General features: G+C 41.0%; 3 protein-coding genes across 5 annotated transcripts; all 3 read right to left on the minus strand.

Annotated features, from left to right (window-relative positions):
• Positions 1–444: 444 nt before the first annotated feature.
• dnajc21 (DnaJ heat shock protein family (Hsp40) member C21) lies at positions 445–8,176 on the minus strand. Of its 3 annotated transcripts, none has more exons than XM_041885383.2 (12): positions 7,824–8,176; positions 7,437–7,530; positions 6,998–7,121; positions 6,277–6,405; positions 5,343–5,471; positions 4,763–4,935; positions 4,397–4,533; positions 3,987–4,080; positions 3,628–3,774; positions 2,638–2,916; positions 2,309–2,402; positions 445–2,056 (listed from the first exon to the last, which is right to left on the minus strand). In XM_041885383.2, the coding sequence occupies exons 1-12, from the start codon at positions 7,918–7,920 to the stop codon at positions 1,895–1,897; spliced, it is 1,659 nt and encodes a 552-aa protein (XP_041741317.2). In that variant the 5' UTR covers positions 7,921–8,176; the 3' UTR covers positions 445–1,894. The 3 variants fall into 3 exon arrangements, with proteins under 3 accessions (XP_041741317.2, XP_041741315.2, XP_041741314.2); XM_041885381.2 differs by having other exon boundaries at positions 445–2,053; positions 4,397–4,563; XM_041885380.2 differs by having other exon boundaries at positions 4,397–4,563.
• A 1,225-nt stretch (positions 8,177–9,401) lies between these two features.
• On the minus strand, positions 9,402–14,714 carry LOC121573419 (ribosome biogenesis protein BRX1 homolog). The gene is made up of 9 exons (XM_041885384.2): positions 14,536–14,714; positions 14,220–14,331; positions 11,699–11,813; positions 11,535–11,584; positions 11,147–11,220; positions 10,885–10,935; positions 10,661–10,762; positions 10,339–10,467; positions 9,402–10,009 (listed from the first exon to the last, which is right to left on the minus strand). Exons 1-9 carry the CDS (start codon positions 14,677–14,679, stop codon positions 9,767–9,769), a joined length of 1,020 nt encoding a protein of 339 aa, XP_041741318.1. The 5' UTR covers positions 14,680–14,714; the 3' UTR covers positions 9,402–9,766.
• Positions 14,715–15,013: 299 nt separating this feature from the next.
• On the minus strand, positions 15,014–17,605 carry LOC121573420 (cell cycle checkpoint protein RAD1). Its single transcript, XM_041885385.2, has 6 exons — positions 17,481–17,605; positions 17,093–17,294; positions 16,890–16,998; positions 16,029–16,287; positions 15,619–15,717; positions 15,014–15,375 (listed from the first exon to the last, which is right to left on the minus strand). Exons 2-6 carry the CDS (start codon positions 17,285–17,287, stop codon positions 15,198–15,200), a joined length of 840 nt encoding a protein of 279 aa, XP_041741319.1. The 5' UTR covers positions 17,288–17,294; positions 17,481–17,605; the 3' UTR covers positions 15,014–15,197.
• Between the last annotated feature and the right edge of the window lie 5,630 nt (positions 17,606–23,235).

A 23,235-nucleotide genomic window follows, 5' to 3' on the forward strand; every position in this document is an offset into this window, starting at 1 on the left:
GCTAAATGACTAAAATGTAATGTAAATGTAATGTAGACACCGGCTGGAATGCGGTTTTAACCAATCAGCATTCAGAATTAGAACCACCCCGTTGTATAATGTTAAAATTGGCATGTAGCTAGGCTTTTGAGAGACATTAATTAGTTGATTGTAATAATTTATACAACGGGTGGGTCTAATCCTGAATGCTGATTGGTTAAAACCGCATTCCAGCCAGTGTCTATTCCACAAGTTACCACCGGCTACATCTATGACGTTAAAATGCCTATTTACTCTGTTCCATATGACTGCGCAATCCACTGTCTCATCAGCCCAGCCAGGCAATCTATAGCAAACCTGGAGAAGGAAAAACGAAGTGTTTATTTTAATGTGGAGATTTACTGACACCTGTTTGTCTCTGTACTGGAACTCATTTTGCTGTAGGTTTTAATGTGTATATTTTTAAAGTTTTATTGATGTGTTAATTGTGAATATATTAACTTGTCAAATAAATACATGGTACACCTCTTCACCTACTGCCAGTGAGGTGCATGGACAGACTGGGTCAAAACATGAAATAAAGCCGACCAGTATTTTACTTGTGTGTCAGTCTCTTACAATTTGAGTGCATGTAAAGCCCAATAGATCTTGAGACTTTGGGTAGACAAGTACTTGCTTAGGTCTAGATGATTTACATTGAGTGGGGTGGTACAGTTCATATCCGCTGGCTCTTTTCTCATCTTATATGGTCCAATTACATGCCCCTTTTATTTACATGTAAATAGTCTCTTTGAATTGTAATTGGTAGTAATTGTAAGTAGATTGCGAAACCCTGCATAAATAGATTTTAAGTGAGCCATAAACACTATAGACGTGAAAGATTTATTCATCAGACGTAGCGGCAAATTCAATGAAAGGTTAGTGGTCATACGCACATCCTTAATTTAAGTGCTGGACTAATAAAGACTGCCAGTAAAGAGCAAGAAGGCCCCGCCCACTTAACTCCCAATTCACAGCTTTATTGACAACGTTTTACAGATCTTCGTCTGGTAAAAAAAAAAAATGACGAAGATCCGTTTAGGATCGAAACGTTGTCAATAAAGCTGTGAATTGGGAGTTAAGTGGGCGGGACCTTCTTGCTCTTTACTGCCAAATTCAATTAAACCTTTCTTAGTGTTTATGCAGTATATTTTTTGTAAGAAAGAAGTGGAAGCTTTAACACAGAGTCAGATTGTTATTTGAATAAATATAGTGAGCAGCGGCATCACAATACCGTTTCAAAACAGGAATAACATCCAGACACTGGAGTCCAGTTGCTTTATGTCCCTGACCAGAACAGCTGCAAGACATCAAAGGATCAGTCGACACAAAATGGACGTTGTTGACACAATGCTGAATTCTGCAGCATGTACTTCTGAGCAGGTGCAGTGGCAGCACCTCTACCATGGTAGCATTGGAATGGTGGAGTAGATACCAGTTGGACTTGGCTCACTTCCTTACATTATCTCTAGGGGGCAACCCTGCAGAGGGTTAATAAGGGTGTGGAGGCTGGCCAGACAAAAAGATCCTCCAGAAGCACTTTATCCAGTCTAGCCTGGTGGTCTCAGATCTGTTTGTGCTGCAAAACCATCTCCTATGGTCATTTGACAACGGCCGTAAGAGTTGGCTATGCAGGATCACCAGCCAACATCCAGTCCTCCATGACTGGACACATTGATTGTTTTCTAACATGCAAAAAACCTAAAAACAGCAATCAGACAGTCTTTAACGTTTTTAAAAATTCCAGGCCTTCAATGCCATAAGTGGCCTCCTATTATATGAAGTAAGACCGTACACAGTCCCCCCCATCTCTACAGCCCAGTGAGTCTTTCAGTCGGGCTGGTTTTAGTCTTTGGCACATGTCCCCTCTCCCCCATCATCTGTTCTTCCTCTTCTCGTTCTTGCTCTTCCCTGCGGCGGGCGTACTGCCGCCGTGTGATACAGCTGTAGCGTGTCCCGTCGTCTTCAGGTGGTCAAACAGTTTGTTCCTGGTGGAGAACTCATAGTGACAGGTCACACAGCGCAGGTTCAGCTCCTTCTGGGAGTTAAAAAGACAGTGGAATGGTTCATTAAATGAACTCATAAACATGTAACAACAAAAGCACCTGTGGATACTTTTAGAGATAGGCAATGTTGACTCAAGTCGATGAGAAGTGCATTTAAGCAGTCTCAAACAAGGTCATTAAATAATTGTACTACTTTTCAATTAAGGGCAGCCAGTTCCGGTTAGTACAAACCCTTCCTGGATTGATTAATCAATTAAGGACCGGTAGAAGTGGACGGTACAAACCTCTGCTCCTCCTGGCTCCACTCCTCCTCCCTGTGGTTGGCCATTCTTTTTGCAGTCCTTTCCTTCACTCCTCTTCCCCTTAGTCTTTCCAGAGCTGATGAAGAAAGAAAAAAAGTTACAAGACAGAATGCATGAATATACCTGTATAGTAGCTAATGATTATATCAGTACTGCTCTAGCATGGTCCCAGGTCGGTTTCTGCTGTCTTGCCAACTCAGGACAGCACAAACCGATCTAGGACCAGGCTAGTGATGCATTGCTTTATCCTAAATACTGTAAATTCCATCCTGTCCCTAGTTTTGATAGAAGATGGGGGCAGGTCAGGTCACCTCTTTGGTTCTGTGGCTGTGAGGTCTTCCTCCTGCTGTCCGTCCTCTGTTGGGTCCTCACAGGGTTTGTCCGCAGCTGTCTGCCGGGGGTCTGCGGCAGGCTGGGTGTCCTCTGCCTCACCGCTGGTCTGTGTTGATGGAGGGCTCTCTGGGCTGTTGTCTGTGGGGGTGTCTTTAGGGGTGGAGGTGGGCTCTGAGGCAGCGTCCTTGTCTACCTCCTCTGTGGGGCTCCGCCCATTTTTCTGTAGTCTCTTTTTCTTCTTCTGCCTTTTAGACAGCCTGGACGTTAAAATAACTTTATTATTCTACCACAGCCTGGACGTTAAAATAACGTTATTAATATACCACTGCTTTTTAGACAGCCTGGAAGTTAAAATAACATTATTAATATACCAGTTTGTATTTGGAAAACATACACAGTGTACAAAACATTACGAATACCTGCTCTTCCCATGACATAGACTGACCAGGTGAATCCAGGTGAAACTATGATCCCTTATTAAGGTCACTTGTGGGGATCCTAGAGCAAGATACAGACAGAAGTTGGCAGATCGGCTATATCAACTTCAGACGAGTCCCGTGACGTGTGTGGGGGTCATAGAGCAAAACTGTGAACACCGTGTTCGTGAGAGTCATCTTTCCATAGTTCGTACACCCCATCGTTTGGACGCTACAGACATTTTCTTGAGAAGACCGATTTCCGGGGGGGTCTCATGGTCTGACAAACACCGCTCTAGCTCTGCCACCTTTCACGCGGAAGGGCAACGTCGGCAGACAGAGATATTTGGGCTGCGTCTCAATCTTACACTGACAGATTTTGATGGGGATTTTATTTACTATGTTAATTAGATTGACTCAATATTAAGGTGTTCCTAATGTTTTGTACACTCAGTGTATTCTATAATGGCAAATTGTCCTATAGCAACAGCAACATCCAGGTAGTTTCTCATATGTTGGATGGAGAAAATACCATATCTTAGATTAACTTACTTTTGTTTTGGAGCTTCTTCTAGTTCTTCATCCTCCTCTTCCTCATGCTCATCCTTCAGACCGAGGGCGTCATCCTCTTCTTCCAGTTGTTGCCGTAGTAACGCCACCATCTCTCTATGTTTCTTTGACTTCTCGTGATTCTTCATTCTGCGCAAACAAGAACAACACGCTTTAGTGATGAACTGAACTCAGTCCTCCCTCAGGTAAACCGGGTTGTGTTCATTAGGCACCAAAAGGAAGAAAACTGACTGGGACTACCTGGATTTGACCAGTAAGACATTTTCATTTCGTTTTCCAATGCAGACTGCTTTACAACGTTTTCCATTGTGCCCCCTAATGAACACGACCTCACTACTTACGCTTTGTCTGATTTGAAGGATTTGTCACATGCAGGGCAGTACAGGTCGTCATAATAGTCATCCATAAGTTCCTCTGTCTCATCTTTCTGTTCATCTGTGGAGAACAGATGTGTTACATTGAGATTGCTCTTCTCATACACAACAACAAACACACATAAACCAAATGTAAAACGCTTTGAGATCTGGTGGTAAAAGAACGCACCCCCAGTTAAACGTGACATGGCAAACAACTATAAATGCAATCCATTCTTGCCATTACTACTCACAGAGTACTACTCATGCAGAAGCTACAGTCGACTAAGATAATATGCCTGCTACCGTATGCAGAAATATCTAGCCCTTCTCAGAGAGTTGGCGTTTCCTCAGTCTGAGACCGGAGTTACTACGTGAGAGGTCTGCTCTGTACTGACCCCCTCTTCCCTGGTCCTCCTCCTCGCTCGATGACGTGTCTCCAAACTCCTTTCCGTACCGAGCCTCCATCTGCTGTAGCTCCTTCTCCATCTCAGACATGGCTACCCAGCTCTGCTCCTTGTAATCCTCCGCCAGTCTGGGAGAGGAGATGTTATATGTAGCATGTCTGAGTGGATCAGTTTAAGGAAAGGCACAGATTTGCTACTTTCTTTACATCATAGGTGGTTATTTTAACACAAGTATATAGATCAGTGATTCTGCGCAGTCCGACTGCAATGTAGTCAGCAACACTCGCTTGGCATGTGAAAGCTTCCTTTTTTTGAAGAGGCATATGTTCGACATATCATATTTCTATGTGAACTCACTTGGCCTGGGACAGTTTCTGCTTGCGTCGTAGCTCGTCCACCTTCTTGGCCTTCTCAGCGTTCTGCTCCTCCACCAGCTTCTTGTGGGCCTGCACCCTCTTGTCGCGCTTACGCACAAACGCCACCAGCTGACGCACTAGCTCGCTGCGCTCCTTCCTGGCCTTGTCTCTGACCTTAGAAGAACAACAATACTTTATGATCCATTTCCTTTCAGATCTGTTGTGTTGAAAGAACGGCGCTGGTTCTTTATCAAACGGCTCATATTTAATCGAGGTCTCACTTCCTAACATTTGTGAGCATAACAAAACATTCAGTTAGATTTGCCAATTTTCAGTGGCTCATACCACACATATGAACTACATATGCACTGGCTGAATAGGAACACAACATATGCACTTAGAATACAATAGCCTTGCTCAAGGGCACAACGGCAGGAGATGGGAGTTCAGTTCCATTCCCATTTTTGCGTCGCCCCGGCCCAGGGCTTGACCCAGCAACCTTCTGGCTGCTGGTCCACCTCTCTAAGGCTACTGCTTCACTGTAAGTGCTTAAAGGCCATAAAAGCATAACATAACAGTACCTTCTTGTTCTCCTTCTCCATGGCCCTCTTCTCCCAGCGGTTGGAGGCCTGCCTCGTGTCATAGTCCTCCTTCCAAGCAAACTTCTTCCGGGTGCAGAAGCTCTGCCAGTAGGCGTAGAAGAGGTGAACCTGGGGGAGGAGGAAGCAGAGAGGTATAGACAATGATTATATCTCAGGGAGCAGACAGGTACAGTACAGGAGATGGATATAGGCTTTAGTGTGGAGCTGCTAAACCAGTGGGAAAACTACAGCCCTTTAAGGATTTATATATACAAATATTTGTTTCTTTTTTTAAAATCTGTGCGGCCCTGCGCTTAATTTTTATATCCCAATGCGGCTCTCGAGCCAAAAAGTTTACCCACAGACAGACAGTGTTTTATGAACTGGAGTCTATGAAAAAAACAGTTTGCCCACCCCTGTGCTAAACCTTATGGAATTATATGATGTATCCATTTAATCATCAATTTATCCATCATCATGACACAATGACCACTGTGACTTATATCATGATATAAACCAATGTCCAAAATGTCCAAATGGTAGGGACCGACCATACAAATGTTATTTCACAGAAATCAAAAGTGCAATCAACTCTGTCTATAGAACCCAGAGAAAATACCATTATGAGATTAAGCGAGAGCACAGAATGTAATATATTAACCATGAATAGAAGCATAGGGGAAAAAAGCATTAACCATGCTGAAGCATAGACCGAGGGAGAATCGCAATACTAAGCTTGTCAATGACATTGGCCATTTAAGCAGACTCTACAGAACTGACCACAACTGACCTTACGCAGATAGACACTGTTACTGCAAGTAACTGCCCACGGCTCAATTCACTCCAGAACACTATCAGCATTGATCGGGGGCTGATCACAAAAGTAGATGAAGTGTGTGTATTTGTGTATGTGTTTAACAAGGGCAGACGTTACCGTGTCATAGTCACTCTGAGAGTCTCCAAACGAAGGGAACTCCTCTTCTTCCTCCTCCTCCTCTTTACTGTGCTCCATCTCTTCTGTAGTTATGGACTCAAACAGGTTCCTGTACACTGTGTAGAAACCCTGAGAAAAGGAGAGGGGAAACAACTTGTTTATATTTTACCAGGTTGTCCCATTGAGAAAAAAGGGAGCCCTGTATAGAGAGGATCCAATCCCTTTAGTGAATAAATCCCCATTTTCTCCACAGCAAACAATACACTGTAACAATAATTATTATACTGTAGCAAACCCCGTTATACACGTGTACTGTTACATTTCTACATGCACAAAGTGAGACTGTGCTGAGCTGTGACCTTGGAGGCTGAGTGTGGATTATTTTGTCAGAGTACTACTCTACTTGTAGTAACAATACTCTGCTGCCCTCTACCTGGTAGTAAATAACAATACTCTGCTGCCCTCTGCTGGTAGTAAATAACAATACTCTGCTGCCCTCTGCTGGTAGTAAATAACAATACTCTGCTGCCCTCTGCTGGTAGTACCTAACAGGGACGGCATCTGATGGGGGTGGGGTCCACAAAAAATGTGAAATCATTACATTTTTGTCATTTAGCAGACGCTCTTATCCAGAGCGACTTACAGTTAGTAAATCATGAGGGGCCGCAGTTGCTCCCCACTGACAGAGGAGATAGAGATGCTCCCTGACTGTCACACTCACCTCCTCATCATCCCCGTAACCAGAGTAACAGGTGACAGTGAAGAACTGGACAAGGTCAACACTTTCATCAGCATACTTCCCGCTGACCCCGCCTTTCAGGAGAGCCTCTCTGTGGTTATCATACCTGGAGACAGGAGTTGAGAAGCACAGTATTAGCATTACTATAGCTCTTGAGTCTTCCTAAATGAGTGTTTCCCCAATTCCTTGCATTCTCTCTCCTCCTTCAAATGCATTGGAGGAGAAGGTCCAAGGGCTGGAACCTTCAACCTTCTTTTTCAATGCATTTTGACAGGAGGCACAATGCAAGGAATCAAGGAAAGACAAAGAGCTGGTACACTGGTCATCTTGGACACTGCAAACAATTTAATGGATCCCCCACCAACATCTCGGTCAAAAGACCTTCATTACTTTGGATAATGAGGATGAAGATGATTCTCACCAGGCTCTCTCCTGTGGGTCGCTCAGGACTTCATAGGCTGCCTGGATCAGTTTGAACTGCTCAGCTGCCTCATCTGCATTGTCCAAGTTCTTATCTGGAAATGGAATTAAGATGTTCAAACAACAATACTGTTAAAAAGGTACACACATCATATTTTTGGTGAAGAGAGAACATATAAGACACCAGTGGAAAAGCAGAGCGAACTAACTGGTGGTAGTGCACTAGCAGTAGTTATCTTGTTCTACTTTTCAGTCTCCCACACCATCAATTTGATTACAGTTTAGCTAGCAATGTGTCACTGGCCGTGGCCTCTGATCAGTGAGCTAACAGCTACCGTTAGCCGGCTAATGTAGCTAACTAACTAAACGGCAACAACGTTTACTGTACCTGGATGCCATCTCAGGGCTAATTTCCGATAGACCTTCTTCATATCATCATCAGTCGCGTCCCTTTTGACACCCAATACCTCGTAATGACACTTCATTTTGAGTTGAGCTGGTTCTGCTAGCTGAAATCCACACGATTTGGCCTGTTGCTAATGTTAGCTAACTAAAACGCTAAGCTAACAGCTCTCGCTGTCCTCAAAACAGAAAAACTAAGTACAGCAGTAACCTAATGATATGAATAACAGTGGACAGATCTATAAAGAAATTTAATTTTCATTCTACTTAAAAATGCATAGGTTGTCCTTGTATCGCAGCTTGAACATCACCGCACATCGTGGACTCGCTTCAACACTGCCGGTGATTACGCGCTTAAATATGACGTAATTTATAACGGACAGTCTTTTCTTAAAGAAAAAGGTCCTAAAGAAAACTGTGGTAAACTTATTTTCTGTTGATTTTGAATATGACCAAAAAAAGAAGTGTGAAAGTGACAGCAACAATTCTTAACATTTTAAATTGCTGTGCTTATTTGGATCCCCATTAGCTTTTGCAGAGGCAGCAGCTATTCTTCCTGGGGTCTACAAAAAATACTAAACATGACCAGTAACAAAACACTGATAGACAAGGCCAGTCACGCAATGCAACGATATATAAACAATACAACTAAAAAAATGATGTGTGTCCACTCACAGTCCCCACCACTCCATGAGATGTTTACTATTTTTTTAAAGGTAATTTTGCTGTTTGTTTGAGTAATTGGAGATGGAAGGGAGTTGCATGCGATCATGGCTCTGTATAATACTGTGCGTTGCAGTGAATTCGTTTAGGAATTGGGGACTATGAAGAGACCCCTGGTGGCAAGTCTTTTGGGGTATGTATGGGTGTCTGAGCTGAATGATTATGCAGAATTTTCACTACAGTAATACTTCTCAAAAACTAGAAGAGAAGCAATTAATCTCTCATCAACCCTCAACCAGGAAAGACTGGCATGCATGCATGTTGTTGATGTTAGTTATGTATGTGCAGTTAAGGGCAAGCCTGCACTAAACAAAGACTAAAATCTAACAATACAGCGCCAACTATCATCTTAATATCCATTTATTTTAACCAATCATCTGAAATCCGAGTCAGTGCAGTACAAGTTGAGTGCCCTTCTCTATTTGAATGCTGAATGTCAGTAGTTACCTTCTCTGAAAAACAGCATTGTATTTTGTCAAATAATTATCTCCATCAGTTTACTAAGAACAGGCAGCAAACTGATTGGGCGGATGTTAGAGCCAGCAAAGGGTACTTTACTATTATTTAGGCAGTGGAATTACTTTAGCTTCCTTCCACACCTGTGGACACACACACTCCTTTAGGCTTTGGTTAAAGATATAGCAAATAGGGGTGGCAACATCTCTGTTAGTGTTTTGACATGGATATTATAACTGTAGATTCGCAATCAATATTTACAAGGCTGGTCAAGTTACTAATGCACGTATCAAGTCAAAGGAGGTTCAGTCATTGGTAAATCAATCTGACAACTTCTGCAATGAACAGGAGAAATAAACAATACTACTAAATCAAGACTATTAAAAAAGGTCCAAATATGTTTATTTCATAACCGTGAGAAAAGCTGGAGCATAACAGAAGTCACATAAAGCTGCTTGAGTTCTTTTTTTGCAGCTGAAACATATAAAAATGAAACACAAATTACATATTTTGAGAGTTTCACAGGCTGCAGACTTCATGGTCGACCCAATCCTCCCAGTTTATTGGCAGCCAAATTTCCCAATTCGTTTTTTCCCCGATTCGTTGAAACGCATTGATGATTCAATGTCACTCCCTTCAAACTTCTCCTTTGTGTTTTGGAGAGACGACATGGAATTGAGGAAAGACAAATTGACAAAGAACCAATGTAATCACTTTTCAGATGACCCAACAAACCAACCAGTCTCTAGCCTAACGCTTCTGCATCCTCTGTCGTTTGAAAGCCTTGTGTTTGTTCTTCTTCACTACTTTAGCTGCGGGAGCCTCCAGCTCAATGTGGACTGGCCTCTCCTCAGCTGGCGTGGCAAACACGTCGTCTGTCACGTCCCTGGTCACCTCCTCCTTGTTCTCCGTCCTCTTCAGCTTCTGGAGCTCCTTGACCATCTGTTTCTCTCTCAGCTTGGAGGCGGTGGCCATGCGGATCAGACGCCGGTGCTGTGGGGAGATAGAGACAACAATGAATGACTCAAGAAAGACCATGACTAATCATTGACCCAGTCTCAATAAGTCATCAGATGCCCGGTGCTGTGGGGAGGGGAGATAGAACAACAATGAACCAATCTGATCTAGAAACATTAACCATAATAATTCATGACCGCCCCATCACCAACAGTACATTGTCTCAATAAGTGATCAGTCACCGGGGTGCTATGCGGAGAGGGAGACAGACAACAATGAACTATGGCTTTACCTACTGAAGATAAAGGTTAAATCTACCGGTGATGTCGGGAGGGGAGTCCACTAGGATTCACATGAAATATTACCGTGTTCGGAGACTCGAAGTGTGGGTTCTCGAAGAGTGTGGGGCCGCCGAAACTCCCCTGGAATATTTTGATGAGGTTCAGGACGAAGCGAGGTCCAATTTCTACCATCGATGCATCTTCCTCAATGATCTGTGGGACACAGAAATAAATCAAAACATATGTTGTGCTAATAACTTTGGCCATTCAGGAACATTACTTCTAAATCAAAATCAGGGAATGTGTTAATAAAAAGGGCCGTTAGAAATGATCAGAGAATATTCTATTACACATAAGTTGACCACCTACTGTATAATGGAAAGGGGAGAAAGTTAGTGAAACTCACCTGATAGTTTCTGAACCATATCCTGTTGTCTGTTACGGTGAACGTGAAGACGTGGTCCACAAAGGGCTGGCTCCTGGGGTGGTACTGGGGAGTCGAAAATGTCTACAAAAACAACAAGGCAAGAACTCGCTTCTGAACTGATCACAACATCACAAGAAAAGCAAAACAACTAATAATGATAATTGTATTTGATATTTTTTTGCAGTAATGATAACGAAACTAACCTGGATAAAGAGCTCCTTCAGCAGTGCATAATGGGGCTCCTTGTCAAATTGCTGTTGGGTTGAGAATACCAGTTCATGAAATAGTATTCCCATACATCTTGATGGTGAGGCCCATGTGAAGTTAGTTTCAAGAGTATTCTGTAACACTATGTCCCAGACTCAGATTAGGATATTCTCAGAGCATTTTTGCATTTTATTCCAGGACTAGGCATAATCTGTGTCTGGGAATCATGTTGCTGTTGACCGAAACGGCAATACTCACAGGATCAAACGACAGCAGTGGTCTGGATCCCTTCAGACAGTTCCCTGTCATTTTGAGTTCGGCGAGCGTGTGGACTACAGGAGGAGTAAAAAAAGGGAGAAATGACCACAGACTTTCAGAGAGCATCAATCATTATTCTATTCCATTTTAGTCATTTAGCAGACGCTCTTATCCAGAGCAATTAGGGTTAAGTGCCTTGCTCAAGGGCAGAGATTTTTCATCTAGTCAGCTCAGGGATTTCAGTTATTGGCCCAACGCTCTTAACCACTAGGCTACCTGCCGCTATTTGATTCCACCAGCTGCGTTACCACTGTTACTTGATTGAGACAAAATGCTAAATGTAGTCTATTCATGTCATTTCACACAAAACTCAGGCAATGACACTCACCATTCTGAACCAAGAACTTTGCAGATGGCCCGTGGGGAACATTTGCAACCCTATACAAAAGAAAGTGACTTAAATCATTACATTGTCAAGTGACAGGAAGCCATGTCAGGGGGACAGGAATAGAATGCTTGTGTGTGATTCGCTGCTGTTAACTTGACACTCACCACATGTACAGATCCTGCTTCTTCTTTGCTTCAAAGAATATGCATTTGTTGCAGTTCTTGATTTCACACACCTCGTTAATGACGAAGAGTTTGTCCTTTCTGTCCATTTTTGTGTCTGCAAGAGTAAGATCAAGTCTCCAGGGTTATACCTAACTATATACATTGATCAATTTCACCAAACCACTAAAAAAAAAACATTAAAAAAAAAACATGTAAAAAGGGAACAAACTGAACCAGTATCTGGGCAGAGGAGGAGATTAATATATAAAAGTATTCTCTCTAGCCCAGTTAGCTACCATTCATTTTCCCATTAGACAGCTCTGCAAGCATTATTTCAAAATACGTTCGTTAATCACCAAATATGGAGTTTGGCTGAGCAACTATCGTCATTTACTGTTATCATGCAAAAGGTCTTAATATATATATATTTTTTTTACAAGCAACTGAAAACATTTGTCTGGAAATATAGTTTTTCACCAAATCCACCTTGTCGGCACCTCCAATAGAAATCACTCATTCCTTTCACGCACAGGTCGGCTTAGCCCTTGATCACGACTCAGTTCCATCACAAAACACATAAGTCATTGGACGAAAGGGTCTTCTGTACGGGGGAGTTTCGTTAAGCGCCCCGACGCTCAGTCTGAACATTAACAAGCATCGCCTGCGGTTTAGGAAGCGTAAGGACCGTATTGTTCATATTAGCAATGAATACTTTTCAAAAGACAAAAACGTTACGTTGATACACACCTTTATAGGGTTAGTGTTCCTACACGGCCATATCTCCATGTTACAGCACGTGTTTACAGAAGACAGACGGAAGACTGAGGGACCACCCGTGCTAATTTAGCTATCTAGCATGCTCCGAAAACCTGTCTGTAATTGAAGATCGTCAGAAATGTTATTGACTGCAACTGTGATAAAGCTGCGCAACTGTGTATATTTCGCATTTGTGAAATTATTTCGATGCGATATGAAAGTAAATGCCTTTATGTTTCTAGAACCATATTGCAATTTTGAAACGAATCATGTTTAGACAGATTATTTGGCTGTTTTGGCTGCCAGAGCCAGTCTACCTCTGAAGATATTATATAAAGGTCCTTGGACCTTAAGGAGTAACCATAGGGCATTGCGTTCATCCACCTCTGGCCTGCTGGCTCCCCTTCCTCTGCGGAAGCATAGTTCCCGCTCAGCCCAGTCAAAACTGTTCGCTGCTCTGGCACCCCAATGGTGGAACAAGCTCCCTCACGACGCCAGGACAGCAGAGTCACTCACCACCTTCCGGAGACATTTGAAACCCCACCTCTTTAAGGAATACCTGGGATAGGATAAAGTAATCCTTCTACCCCCCCCCCAAAAAAATTGTAAAGTGGTTATCCCACTGGCTATAGGGTGAACGCACCAATTGGTGAGTCGCTCTGGATAAGAGCGTCTGCTAAATGACGTAAATGTGCCCTTGAGCAAGGCACTTAACCCTAATTGCTCCTGTAAGTCGCTCTGGATAAGAGCGTCTGCTAAATGACTAAAATGTAAATGTAAATGTTAAGAGTACATCTTGGGCTAAGGTCAGCTGATCCAGCAGCAGTACAGTGTCCCGAAAGATCATTGATTTTATCACCTCCAACAGTGTATGAACGTCATACCCAAACCCGTACTACACACAAGGCAATAATATTTCATGTAAGTAGACAATATAGTCTGTTTTTACAGTGATCTTTCCAAAGAGGTGGTCAAAAACACATGGCCACTTGGTCAAAAACAATACATTTTTATTTAAACCTTTTTTGGAAGTATGCTGAACAATAAAAATATTAAACACAACATGTAAAGTGTTGGTCCTATGTTTCATGAGCTGAAATAAAATACATTTTCCATTCGCACAACAGGCTTATTTCTCTCAAATGTGACTGCAGGAATGTCCAACATAGAACTGAACGGTCCTTTCTGTACCATAAGCCGCCTCCAACTTCGTTTTAGAGAATTTGGCAGTATGTCCAACCGGCCCCACAACCGCAGACCACGTGTAACCACGCCAGCCCTGGACCGCCACTTCTGGCTTCTTCACCTGCAGGATCTTCTGAGACCAGCCACCCAGACAGCTGATGAAATTGAGGATTATTTCGGTCTATAATAAAGCCCTTTTGTGGGGGGAAAAAACTAATTCTGATTGGTTGTGCCTGGCTCCCTAGTGGGTGGGCCTGGCTCCCAAGTGGAAGGGCCTATACCTTCCCAGGCCCACCCATGGCTGCGCCCCTTCCCAGTCATGTGAAATCCATAGATTAGGGCTTAATGAATTTATTTTAATTGACTGATTTCCTCATATGAACTCTAACTCAGTAAAATCGTTGAAATTGTTGCATGTTGTGTTTATATTTTTGTTCAGTATACATACCGTGCGTGACAGGAGTACATTTTGTTAGCTGCTCAGCGAAACTACATATTTGATGAGTAATTAACGTATTTTGATATTATGCTTGCAGAGAGGTCTACAGTTGTCTGCCCACATATTGGTTCAGGAACAAACCTGCTTTCGTGTGTGGCATCATCGTCCTGAGGTCCTGCATCAAGTGCCGTGTTCTGAAGTTGATGCCTCTCGAAGAGAACACAAGAACTCGCTCTTTGTTTCTCCACTTACCCTGGAAGACAAATCAAATTAATCAACACATTGTTTCATATATGATAGGTACAGTCATGTAACGTTACAGTCCATGTTGTTTTGTCGCTGTTTTTATACAAGACAGACAAATCACTAACGTTTGCTAGCTAACTTTACAAGCCAACGAACAGTTAGCTTAGCTAACGTTAACTGGCTAGCAATTTCATGTTTGACGCGCACTTACCATTGACACGGGTGCTGGGACGCTGATTTCCTTGTTCTGTTCCGTCTCTGTAGTTTGAGGTTTATTTCCATTTTCTACTAATTTAACTTTCTTTGCTTTTCCACCTGGACCCTTTCCTCCACGTTTTCTCTTGAGCGCCGACATTTTGGAGATTTGTGACGCGCAGGCGCACAACCGTATGAACAGAGCGAGGAAAACGCACGTGTAAGCAGGACAAACATTTAAAACTGGCGCCACCTGGCGTCGCGGAGTTGTATTGCGAGAACAGACGAGATGCTGCTTGTCGAAAGTGATAGCGCCAGTTTTAGTGGTAGAGCATTTACATTTATTGTCAAAACTAAGATGTTAAAAAAAATATCAAAAGTGAAGGAATATTTTGATTATAGAAATATTGTTCCAAGTTCCTTGTAAACTTCCAAACAACGGGAGAGCAGCATTAATTCATTGAAAACAAACCAGAAAACAAATTGAGAGAAACTATTAGCAATTAATTATTTTCACTTTAAAATGAACATGTACCAGAGTCAACACTACTTACAAATAACACAGTCAAGAAATACAGTCCAAATAACAGGGCCAAGTGAAAAATGCAAGTATTTCTTTAGAATAACACCTAAAAGATTTGAGCCTCGTATTCTTGTACAAAAATAATCCTATTCTCACTACTCCTCTTCCACTTCCTCATCCGGACAGCAGTAGTATTCTACGAAGCAGATCTGTCCGTCATCATTCCTGACCAAGTACTGCAAAGACAGGAACCCTCGGCCGTCTGTCCTCACCGAGACCTTACAGGATAGAGCCAGGGCCTTGGTGGACGGCTTCAGTAGAGACATCTTGTACCTGACAGAGGACATAAGCAAAGTGACAATCCAGTTAGCATGTACTTCACAACCATAATTATCCCAGTGAAAGCCGTACCCTCAAAGCGTGGCCGACAAGCAAAAATATAAATAATTTAGTAAATGCATTCCATGTTCACGTTGCACATTTCTTGATTTCTAGGAAATGCAGGAATCTGTAGTAGCACACTTCCTGCATATCCAAATCCATGATGGTCATTCAGTATATAGAAGATGAATGTACCTGTTACTCTGAGTCTTTGTGCACTGAAACAGCTCCATCATGTCAGAATCCTTTGGGTAATCATAATGGGCATTCCCAGAATTCCCAAAGGTAGACAACCTAAATATGAAAACAGATAAAAAGAAGAAAGGTTAACAATGGCACGATGATACTCTGTAACCATCATACTGTGGCACGATGATACTCTGTAACCATCATACTGTGGCCGTAATGACCTTAGTAACCACCCAGCGAACTTGTCAAGAGTATCCAGCCTTTTGGTGTAATGGCCAAAAGGTCTTGGACGGACTGCTGCAGACAGAGACTACAGTTAAGAGTCCTGAATTCGCTACAATACAATGCCATTTTGAGATTTTCTCATTCAAAAACACACACAATTTGTTTAGTAGAAAACAAAACAAGTATTGCACCTAAAGTATGGCTGACTGGGAGACATGGTGATCTGCAGGACCTCGCTGGTCATGTCCAGCTCAGAGAAGGCCTCCTTCAGACTCTCTGACTGCAGGATGACTTTATTAGTCACATTGGTGCTGCAGAACTCAAAGTCTATAGGCTCGTCTGGCTCCTGGGTGTTGATCTTACACACCGTCACCACACCACACTCCTCTAGGAACAGGGTCAGGGGGTAGCCATAGCCGTTGTAGCACATCCGCAAGGCAGTGGCCACTCCTGTAGACACAAGACATGTCAGTTACTCCCAGTAGCTTTGATAGTTTTTTAGTCTGACATTTTAGAAAGAAAGGTGTGTGCGTGTGTCGTATATGATGAATGGTGGCAATTATTGCCGTCAACAAAGAGTCCGCTATGCTGCATCGTGTTAGAGGCTTTTATTAAAATCACGAGATTTACAGCATAGGTACAGACCCGCGGTGTCCGGAGAACGGCTCCTCAGATTGCCATGGCCGTTCTGACGTCTCATCGTTTAACCCCTATTTATAAACAATGCAAAAAGAGGGGTGACTCCCTCTTCTGGCCAATCACCAGTCTCCCCTGGGGCATCACCCTCCAAACGCTACATTTGAACTAAGATCATAAAACATCCCCCCTTCTTGCACTAAATGAAACAACATTCCATTTCTTCATGAAAAACATTTAACACAGACATAATCCAATACACTACACGTGTGTGTGACATTCTCCTACAATAAAAAGCGGATGATTTTATTAAGTTTAAATAATGGCGTTTTGGCCTGAAAAGTCTTCATCACATTGGTTTTTAATCACCCAGGAGAAATCTGAAAGGATATCAAGTGGACAGTCTTCTTCATTACCTGGTACTGTGCTTCCCCCGAAGATGGTGAGACAGTCCAGAAGAACGGTCAGGTTGACCTGAAACCCCACTGAGTCCTCTCTGATGGTAAACTCCTGGAAGATCTCAGCCTGGAAAAGAATGACAACATTAACGAGACATGAGAACACAACCCATCTAAAGGTTAATGACTCAGAATGTGTGTATTGATATCCCTGCACTAACCTGAATGAAGGCATTGGCTTGCAGACATTTAGAGTCCTCCACAGTGACTTTCAACCCGTTTGGTGTGGCATTGAAGATTGCATGATCTTTGAAGGTGATGGCTTTCAAGATGTTGGACAGATTCCTGACATTGTCCAGACTAGCTACAAGGACGTAGTTGTCATCTCCCGTCTGAGACTGAGTAGACAAGGGCATTTTCTATCTGAAATAAACAAAATCAACAACAATCAAAGGAGGAAAACTAGGTAGATGAAGAGTGAAATCAAGATTAGCTAAAGTTAACATAGCTAGCCATTCTAGCTGTCAGCCCACTTCAGCCGTCTAACGTTTAGATAAATCTGATCTGCCAGCGTTAACTTTATATAACCAGTAACGCTGTCACACTCACGCAATTGTCAACGGTTTTAGAAGATTAATCTTGATATATCAAAGTCTGTTGACGTTTTTGAAGAAACGCGCCATCTGAGATTTCTAAACAACACCTTATTTCCGGGTGTTCTTCTTCGGTGGTGTATGCCCTGTCTCAAAGCCAATTACAATATTATTAACGATAGCACTCTTTCTGCTTGGAGGTGTTTTAGCAACATTGTTTTCCAGGCAGTACACTGTCCAATATTGAGGTGTGTAGGCCTACACAAAAATAAACACATAGTATATAGAAACAAAATATAATCAGTGGTATAAAGTACTTAAGTAAAAATACTTTAAAGTACTACTCAATAAGTTTTTTTGGGTATCTGTACTTTACTTTTATATTTTTGACAACTTTTACTTTTACTCCACTACATTCCTAAAGAAGATAATGTACTTTTTACTTCATACATTTTCCCTGAGACCCAAAAGCTTCGAAAGCTTAGCAGGACAGGAAAATGGTCCAATTCACACACTTATCAAGAGAGCATCTCTGGTCATCCCTACTGCCTCTGAACTGGCAGACTCACTAAACACAAATGCTTAGTTTGTAAATTATTGTGTAAGTGTTGGAGTGTGCCCCTAGCTATCTGTATTTCAAAAATTAACAAATAAAATAATTCAGTCTGATTTGCTTAATATAAGGAATGTGAAATGATTGATACTTTTACTTTTGATACTTAAGTATATTTAAAACCAAATACTTTTAGACGTAGTATTTTACTGGGTGACTTTCACTTTTATTTGAGTAATTTTCTATTAAGGTACAGTACCAGTCAAAAGTTTGGACACACCTACTCATTCAAGGTTTTTACTTTATTTTTACTATTTTCTACATTATATAATAATAGTGAAGACATCGAAACTATGAAATAACACATATGGAATCATGTAGTCACCAAAAAAGTGTTAAACAAATCAAAATATATTTTATATTTGAGATTCTTCAAATAGCCACCCTTTGCCTTGATGACAGCTTTGCACACTCTTGGCATTCTCTCAACCAGCTGTAATTCTTCTCAAAACTTTTTTTATTATTATTTTTTAAACTTTTATATAAAAATAAATGCACTGTTGGTTAAGGGCTGTAAGTAAGCATTTCACTGTAATGTCTGCACCTGTTGTATTCGGCGCATGTGGCCAATACAATTTGATTTGATTTGATTAACAGGTGTGACTTCTTAAAAGTTAATTTGTGGAATTTCTTTCCTTCTTAATGCGTTTGAGCCAATCAGGTAAGGGTGGTATACAGATGTTAGCCCTATTTGGTAAAAGACCAAGTCCATATTATGGCAAGAACAGCTCAAATAAGCAAAGAGAAATGACAGTCCATCATTACTTTAAGACATGAAGGTCAGTCAATCCGGAAAATGTCAAGAACTTTGAAAGTTTCTTCAAGTGCAGTCGCAAAAACCATCAAGCGCTATGATGAAACTGGCTCTCATGAGGACCGCCACAGGAAAGGAAGAAGCAGAGTTACCTCTGCTGCAGAGCATAAGTTCATTAGAAATCAGCAATTAACTGGGCCTCAGATTGCAGCCCAAATAAATGCTTCACAGAGTTCAAGTAACAGACATCTCAACATCAACTGTTCAGAGGAGACTGCGTGAATCAGGCTTTCATTGTCGAATTACTGCAAAGAAACCAGTACTAAAGGACACCAATAATAATAAGAGACTTGCTTGGGCCAAGAAACACGAGCAATGGACATTAGACTGGTGGAAATCTGTCCTTTGGTCTGATGAGTCCAAATTTGAGATTTTTGGTTCCAACCGCCGTGTCTTTGTGAGATGTGGAGTAGGTGAACGGATGATCTCTGCATGTGTGGTTCCCATCGTGAAGCATGGAGGAGGTGGTGTGAGGGTGTGGGGGTGCTTTGCTGGTGACATTGTCTGTGATTTATTTAGAATTCAAGGCACACTTAACCAGCATGGCTACCACAGCATTCTGCAGCGATACGCCATCCCATCTGGTTTGCGCTTAGTGGTACTATCATTAGTTTTTCAACAGGACAATGACCCAAAACACACCTCCAGGCTGCATCAGATGACCTGGCCTCCACAATCACCCGACCTCAACCTAATTGAGATGGTTTGCGATGAGTTGGACCGCAGAGTGAAGGAAAAGCAGCCAACAAGTGCTCAGCATTTGTGGGAACTCCTTCAAGACTGTTGGAAAAGCATTCCAGGTGACTACCTCATGAAGCGAGAGAATGCCAAGAGTGTGCAAAGCTGCTTAAAAACAAAGGTGTCATTGTACACTGATGATTCATGTTTTCTTTTAAATCCACAACTAGAATCCCTCCACAGCCTCATAGAGGATCTAGATACATTTTCTAACCACTCTGGATTACAACCAAATTATGACAAATGTACTATATTACGTATTGGATCACTAAAAAATACAATTTTTACATTACCATGTAGTTTACCAATAAAATGGTCTGATGGTGATGTGGATATACTCAGAATACATATCCCAAATGAAATAAATGATCTTTACTTCAATCAATTTTAATAGAAAGTTAGCAAAAATAGAAAAGATCTTGCTACCATGAAAAGGTAAATACCTGTCAATTTGTGGAAAAATCACCCAGATTCATTCTTTAGTATTATCCCAATTTACCTATTTGCTTATGGTCTTGCGAACAGTTTTTTAAATTATATGAGAAAAAAATATTCCATTTTATTTGGAACGGCAAGCTAGACAAAATTAAACGGGCCTATTTATATAAAGAATATGAATTCTGAGGACAGAAATTATTAAATATTAAAGGATTAGACCTATCACTAAAAGCTTCAGTCATACAAAAGTTATACTTAAATCCGAACTGGTTCTCTAGCAAATTAGTAAGATTGTCTCACCCAATGTTCAAGAATGGCCTTTTTCCCTTTATTCAGATTACAACCTCTCACTTTCAGTTATTTGAAAAGGAAATTATCTCCCAAATATCACTATTTATAAAACAAGCCATAGAAAGTTGGTTGCAATTTCAATTTAATCCTCCAGAAACGACAGAACAAATAATGCAACAAATATTGTGGTTAAACTCAAATATACTAATTGACCTTTTTTTTGTTGACAAAATGTTTAAAAAAGGTATAATCTTTGTAAATGTAGTGTCTAAACAGTTTATGACTTTGCTGACGTTTGCAAATGGTGTGTTAGAGGAAGTTGACTCAGCTTGCGGAAGCATCTGGAGAGCATTACTATAGGGGCACCCTAAAACAGAGGAAGTCTGTTATGTGGCGTCCTGGGAATGGTCTGTGGGGGAAACCACCCATATCATGTTACAGATTATAAATACCATGGTTGAAACAAAGGACGGGGAGGAACAACATATTAGAGATTGGGTCAGTTGTTCTCCAGATGTCTGCAGGAGTCTGTAAATTGGCACTGAAATCTTCGATGTAATAAACTATTATAATCAAGGACAGTGTCAGTGGATTTCTTGTAATCACAGCATCGTTATCTCGACACTACAGTAAATGATATCATCAGTAGGACTGGTGGAGTTATGTCGCACATGGAGCTAACAAAAACATATGGAAATGTCTGCTCTACCCAAAATTACAACCAAATAATTGCAGCCTTACCGCAAAAATGGAAGAGGAAAGTGGAAGGGGGAGAAAGGAAGGAACTTGTCTGTTGGCCTTGCATTAAAGAACATAATTGGTTAAGGAAAACTGTGATAAATAAAAACGTATACCAGTTTCATTTAAGGACCAAAGGATTGACAGCCATCCCATTTAGATTGCAAAATAGTTGGGAAGAGATTTTTGACGTACCGATCCCATGGCATAGTGTTTATGAACTGATACGCAAAACGACACCGGATTCAAAACTTAGAATCTTTCAATTTAAATTATTATATTATTTAAAATTCTTGCTACCAATAGAATGTTATTTATATGGGGGATACAATCTTCCCAGCTCTGCAGATTTTGCTGTGAAGAGACAGAATCATTAGATCATTTGTTTTGGTACTGTCCATTTGTAGCTTGTTTTTGGACACAGGTCCAGGAATGGCTAAAGGATTGCAATATTTACCTGCCGCTAACCTTGCAGATAGCACTACTGGGTGATCTGAAAAGTAATAGTCAATCGATCAATAATATAATAATACTTTTAGCAAAAAAAATTATTTTCAATTCACAATCTGTAGAAACAATGAGAATAGAAAGGTTCAGAACTTTTGTAAAACATCACAGTACAGTTGAAAAATATATGGCAAATAGAAACCCTATATGGATGTGTTAAGAGATAGATGGGTGGTGTTGAATTGAGTTGAAGGATGGGACTAATAACAACTAACAACAAATAATAACAAGATAACTAATAATGTAAGCATACTGTGTCCATATTAAGTATATAGGTTGTAGGTTGGGAGCTTTTGTGAAAGAGCACAGTTAGAAAGATATGGCATATAGAAGCAAACCGGATGGACATCATGAAAATGATCGGAGAGGTTGAGAGTAGAAGAAGTTCAGGAGAAAAAACAAACAAAATAGAATTATTGTAAAATTGACTGTGTCCATAAAATGTAGATAGTAAGTATAAGCTGGAAGTAGAGGCCTAAGCATTGTTGTTCACTAGTTTACTCCAAGTTTTTATTTTTTTATTTTTTTTCACCTTTATTTAACCAGGTAAGCCAGTTGAGAACAAGTTCTCATTTACAACTGCGACCTGGCCAATATAAAGCAAAGCAGTGTGATAAAAACAACAACACAGAGTTACATATGGGGTAAAACAAAACATAAAGTCAAAAATACAACAGAAAAAATATATACAGTGTGTGCAAATGTAGCAAGTTATGGAGGTAAGGCAATAAATAGGCCATAGTGCAAAATAATTACAATTAGTATTAACACTGTAATGATAGATGTGCAAAAGATGATGTGCAAATAGAGATACTGGGGTGCAAATGAGCAAAATAAATAACAATATGGGGATGAGGAAGTTGGGTGGGCTAATTACAGATGGGCTGTGTACAGGTGCAGTGATCAGTAAGCTGCTCTGACAACTGATGCTTAAAGTTAGTGAGGGAGATAAAGAGTCTCCAGCTTCAGAGATTTTTGCAGTTCGTTCCAGTCATTGGCAGCAGAGAACTGGAAGGAATGGCAAGTAGGGAAAGGGTGGTGGGGTTGGAAAGTAATAAAGGGGAATATATTATTTTTTAAAGGATATGTATGTGTATGTATGTATGTATGTATGTATATATCTATATATATATATATATATATATATACATACATACATACATACATACATACATACATACATATCCTTTAAAAAATAATATATTCTCCTTTATTACTTTCCAATCCCACCACCCTTTCCCTACTTGCCATTCCTATATATATATGTGTATGTGTATGTAAGTATATATACACTGCTCAAAAAAATAAAGGGAACACTAAAATAGCACATCCTAGATCTGAATCAATGAAATAATCGTATTAAATACTTTTTTCTTTACATAGTTGAATGTGCTGACAACAAAATCACACAAAAATTATCAATGGAAATCAAATGTATCAACCCATGGAGGTCTGGATTTGGAGTCACCCTCAAAATTAAAGTGGAAAACCACACTACAGGCTGATCCAACTTTGATGTAATGTCCTTAAAACAAGTCAAAATGAGGCTCAGTAGTGTGTGTGGCCTCCACATGCCTGTATGACCTCCCTACAACGCCTGGGCATGCTCCTGATGAGGTGGCGGATGGTCTC

The sequence above is a fragment of the Coregonus clupeaformis genome, chromosome 9, assembly GCF_020615455.1.
Source record: "Coregonus clupeaformis isolate EN_2021a chromosome 9, ASM2061545v1, whole genome shotgun sequence".
Lineage (NCBI taxonomy): Eukaryota > Metazoa > Chordata > Actinopteri > Salmoniformes > Salmonidae > Coregonus > Coregonus clupeaformis.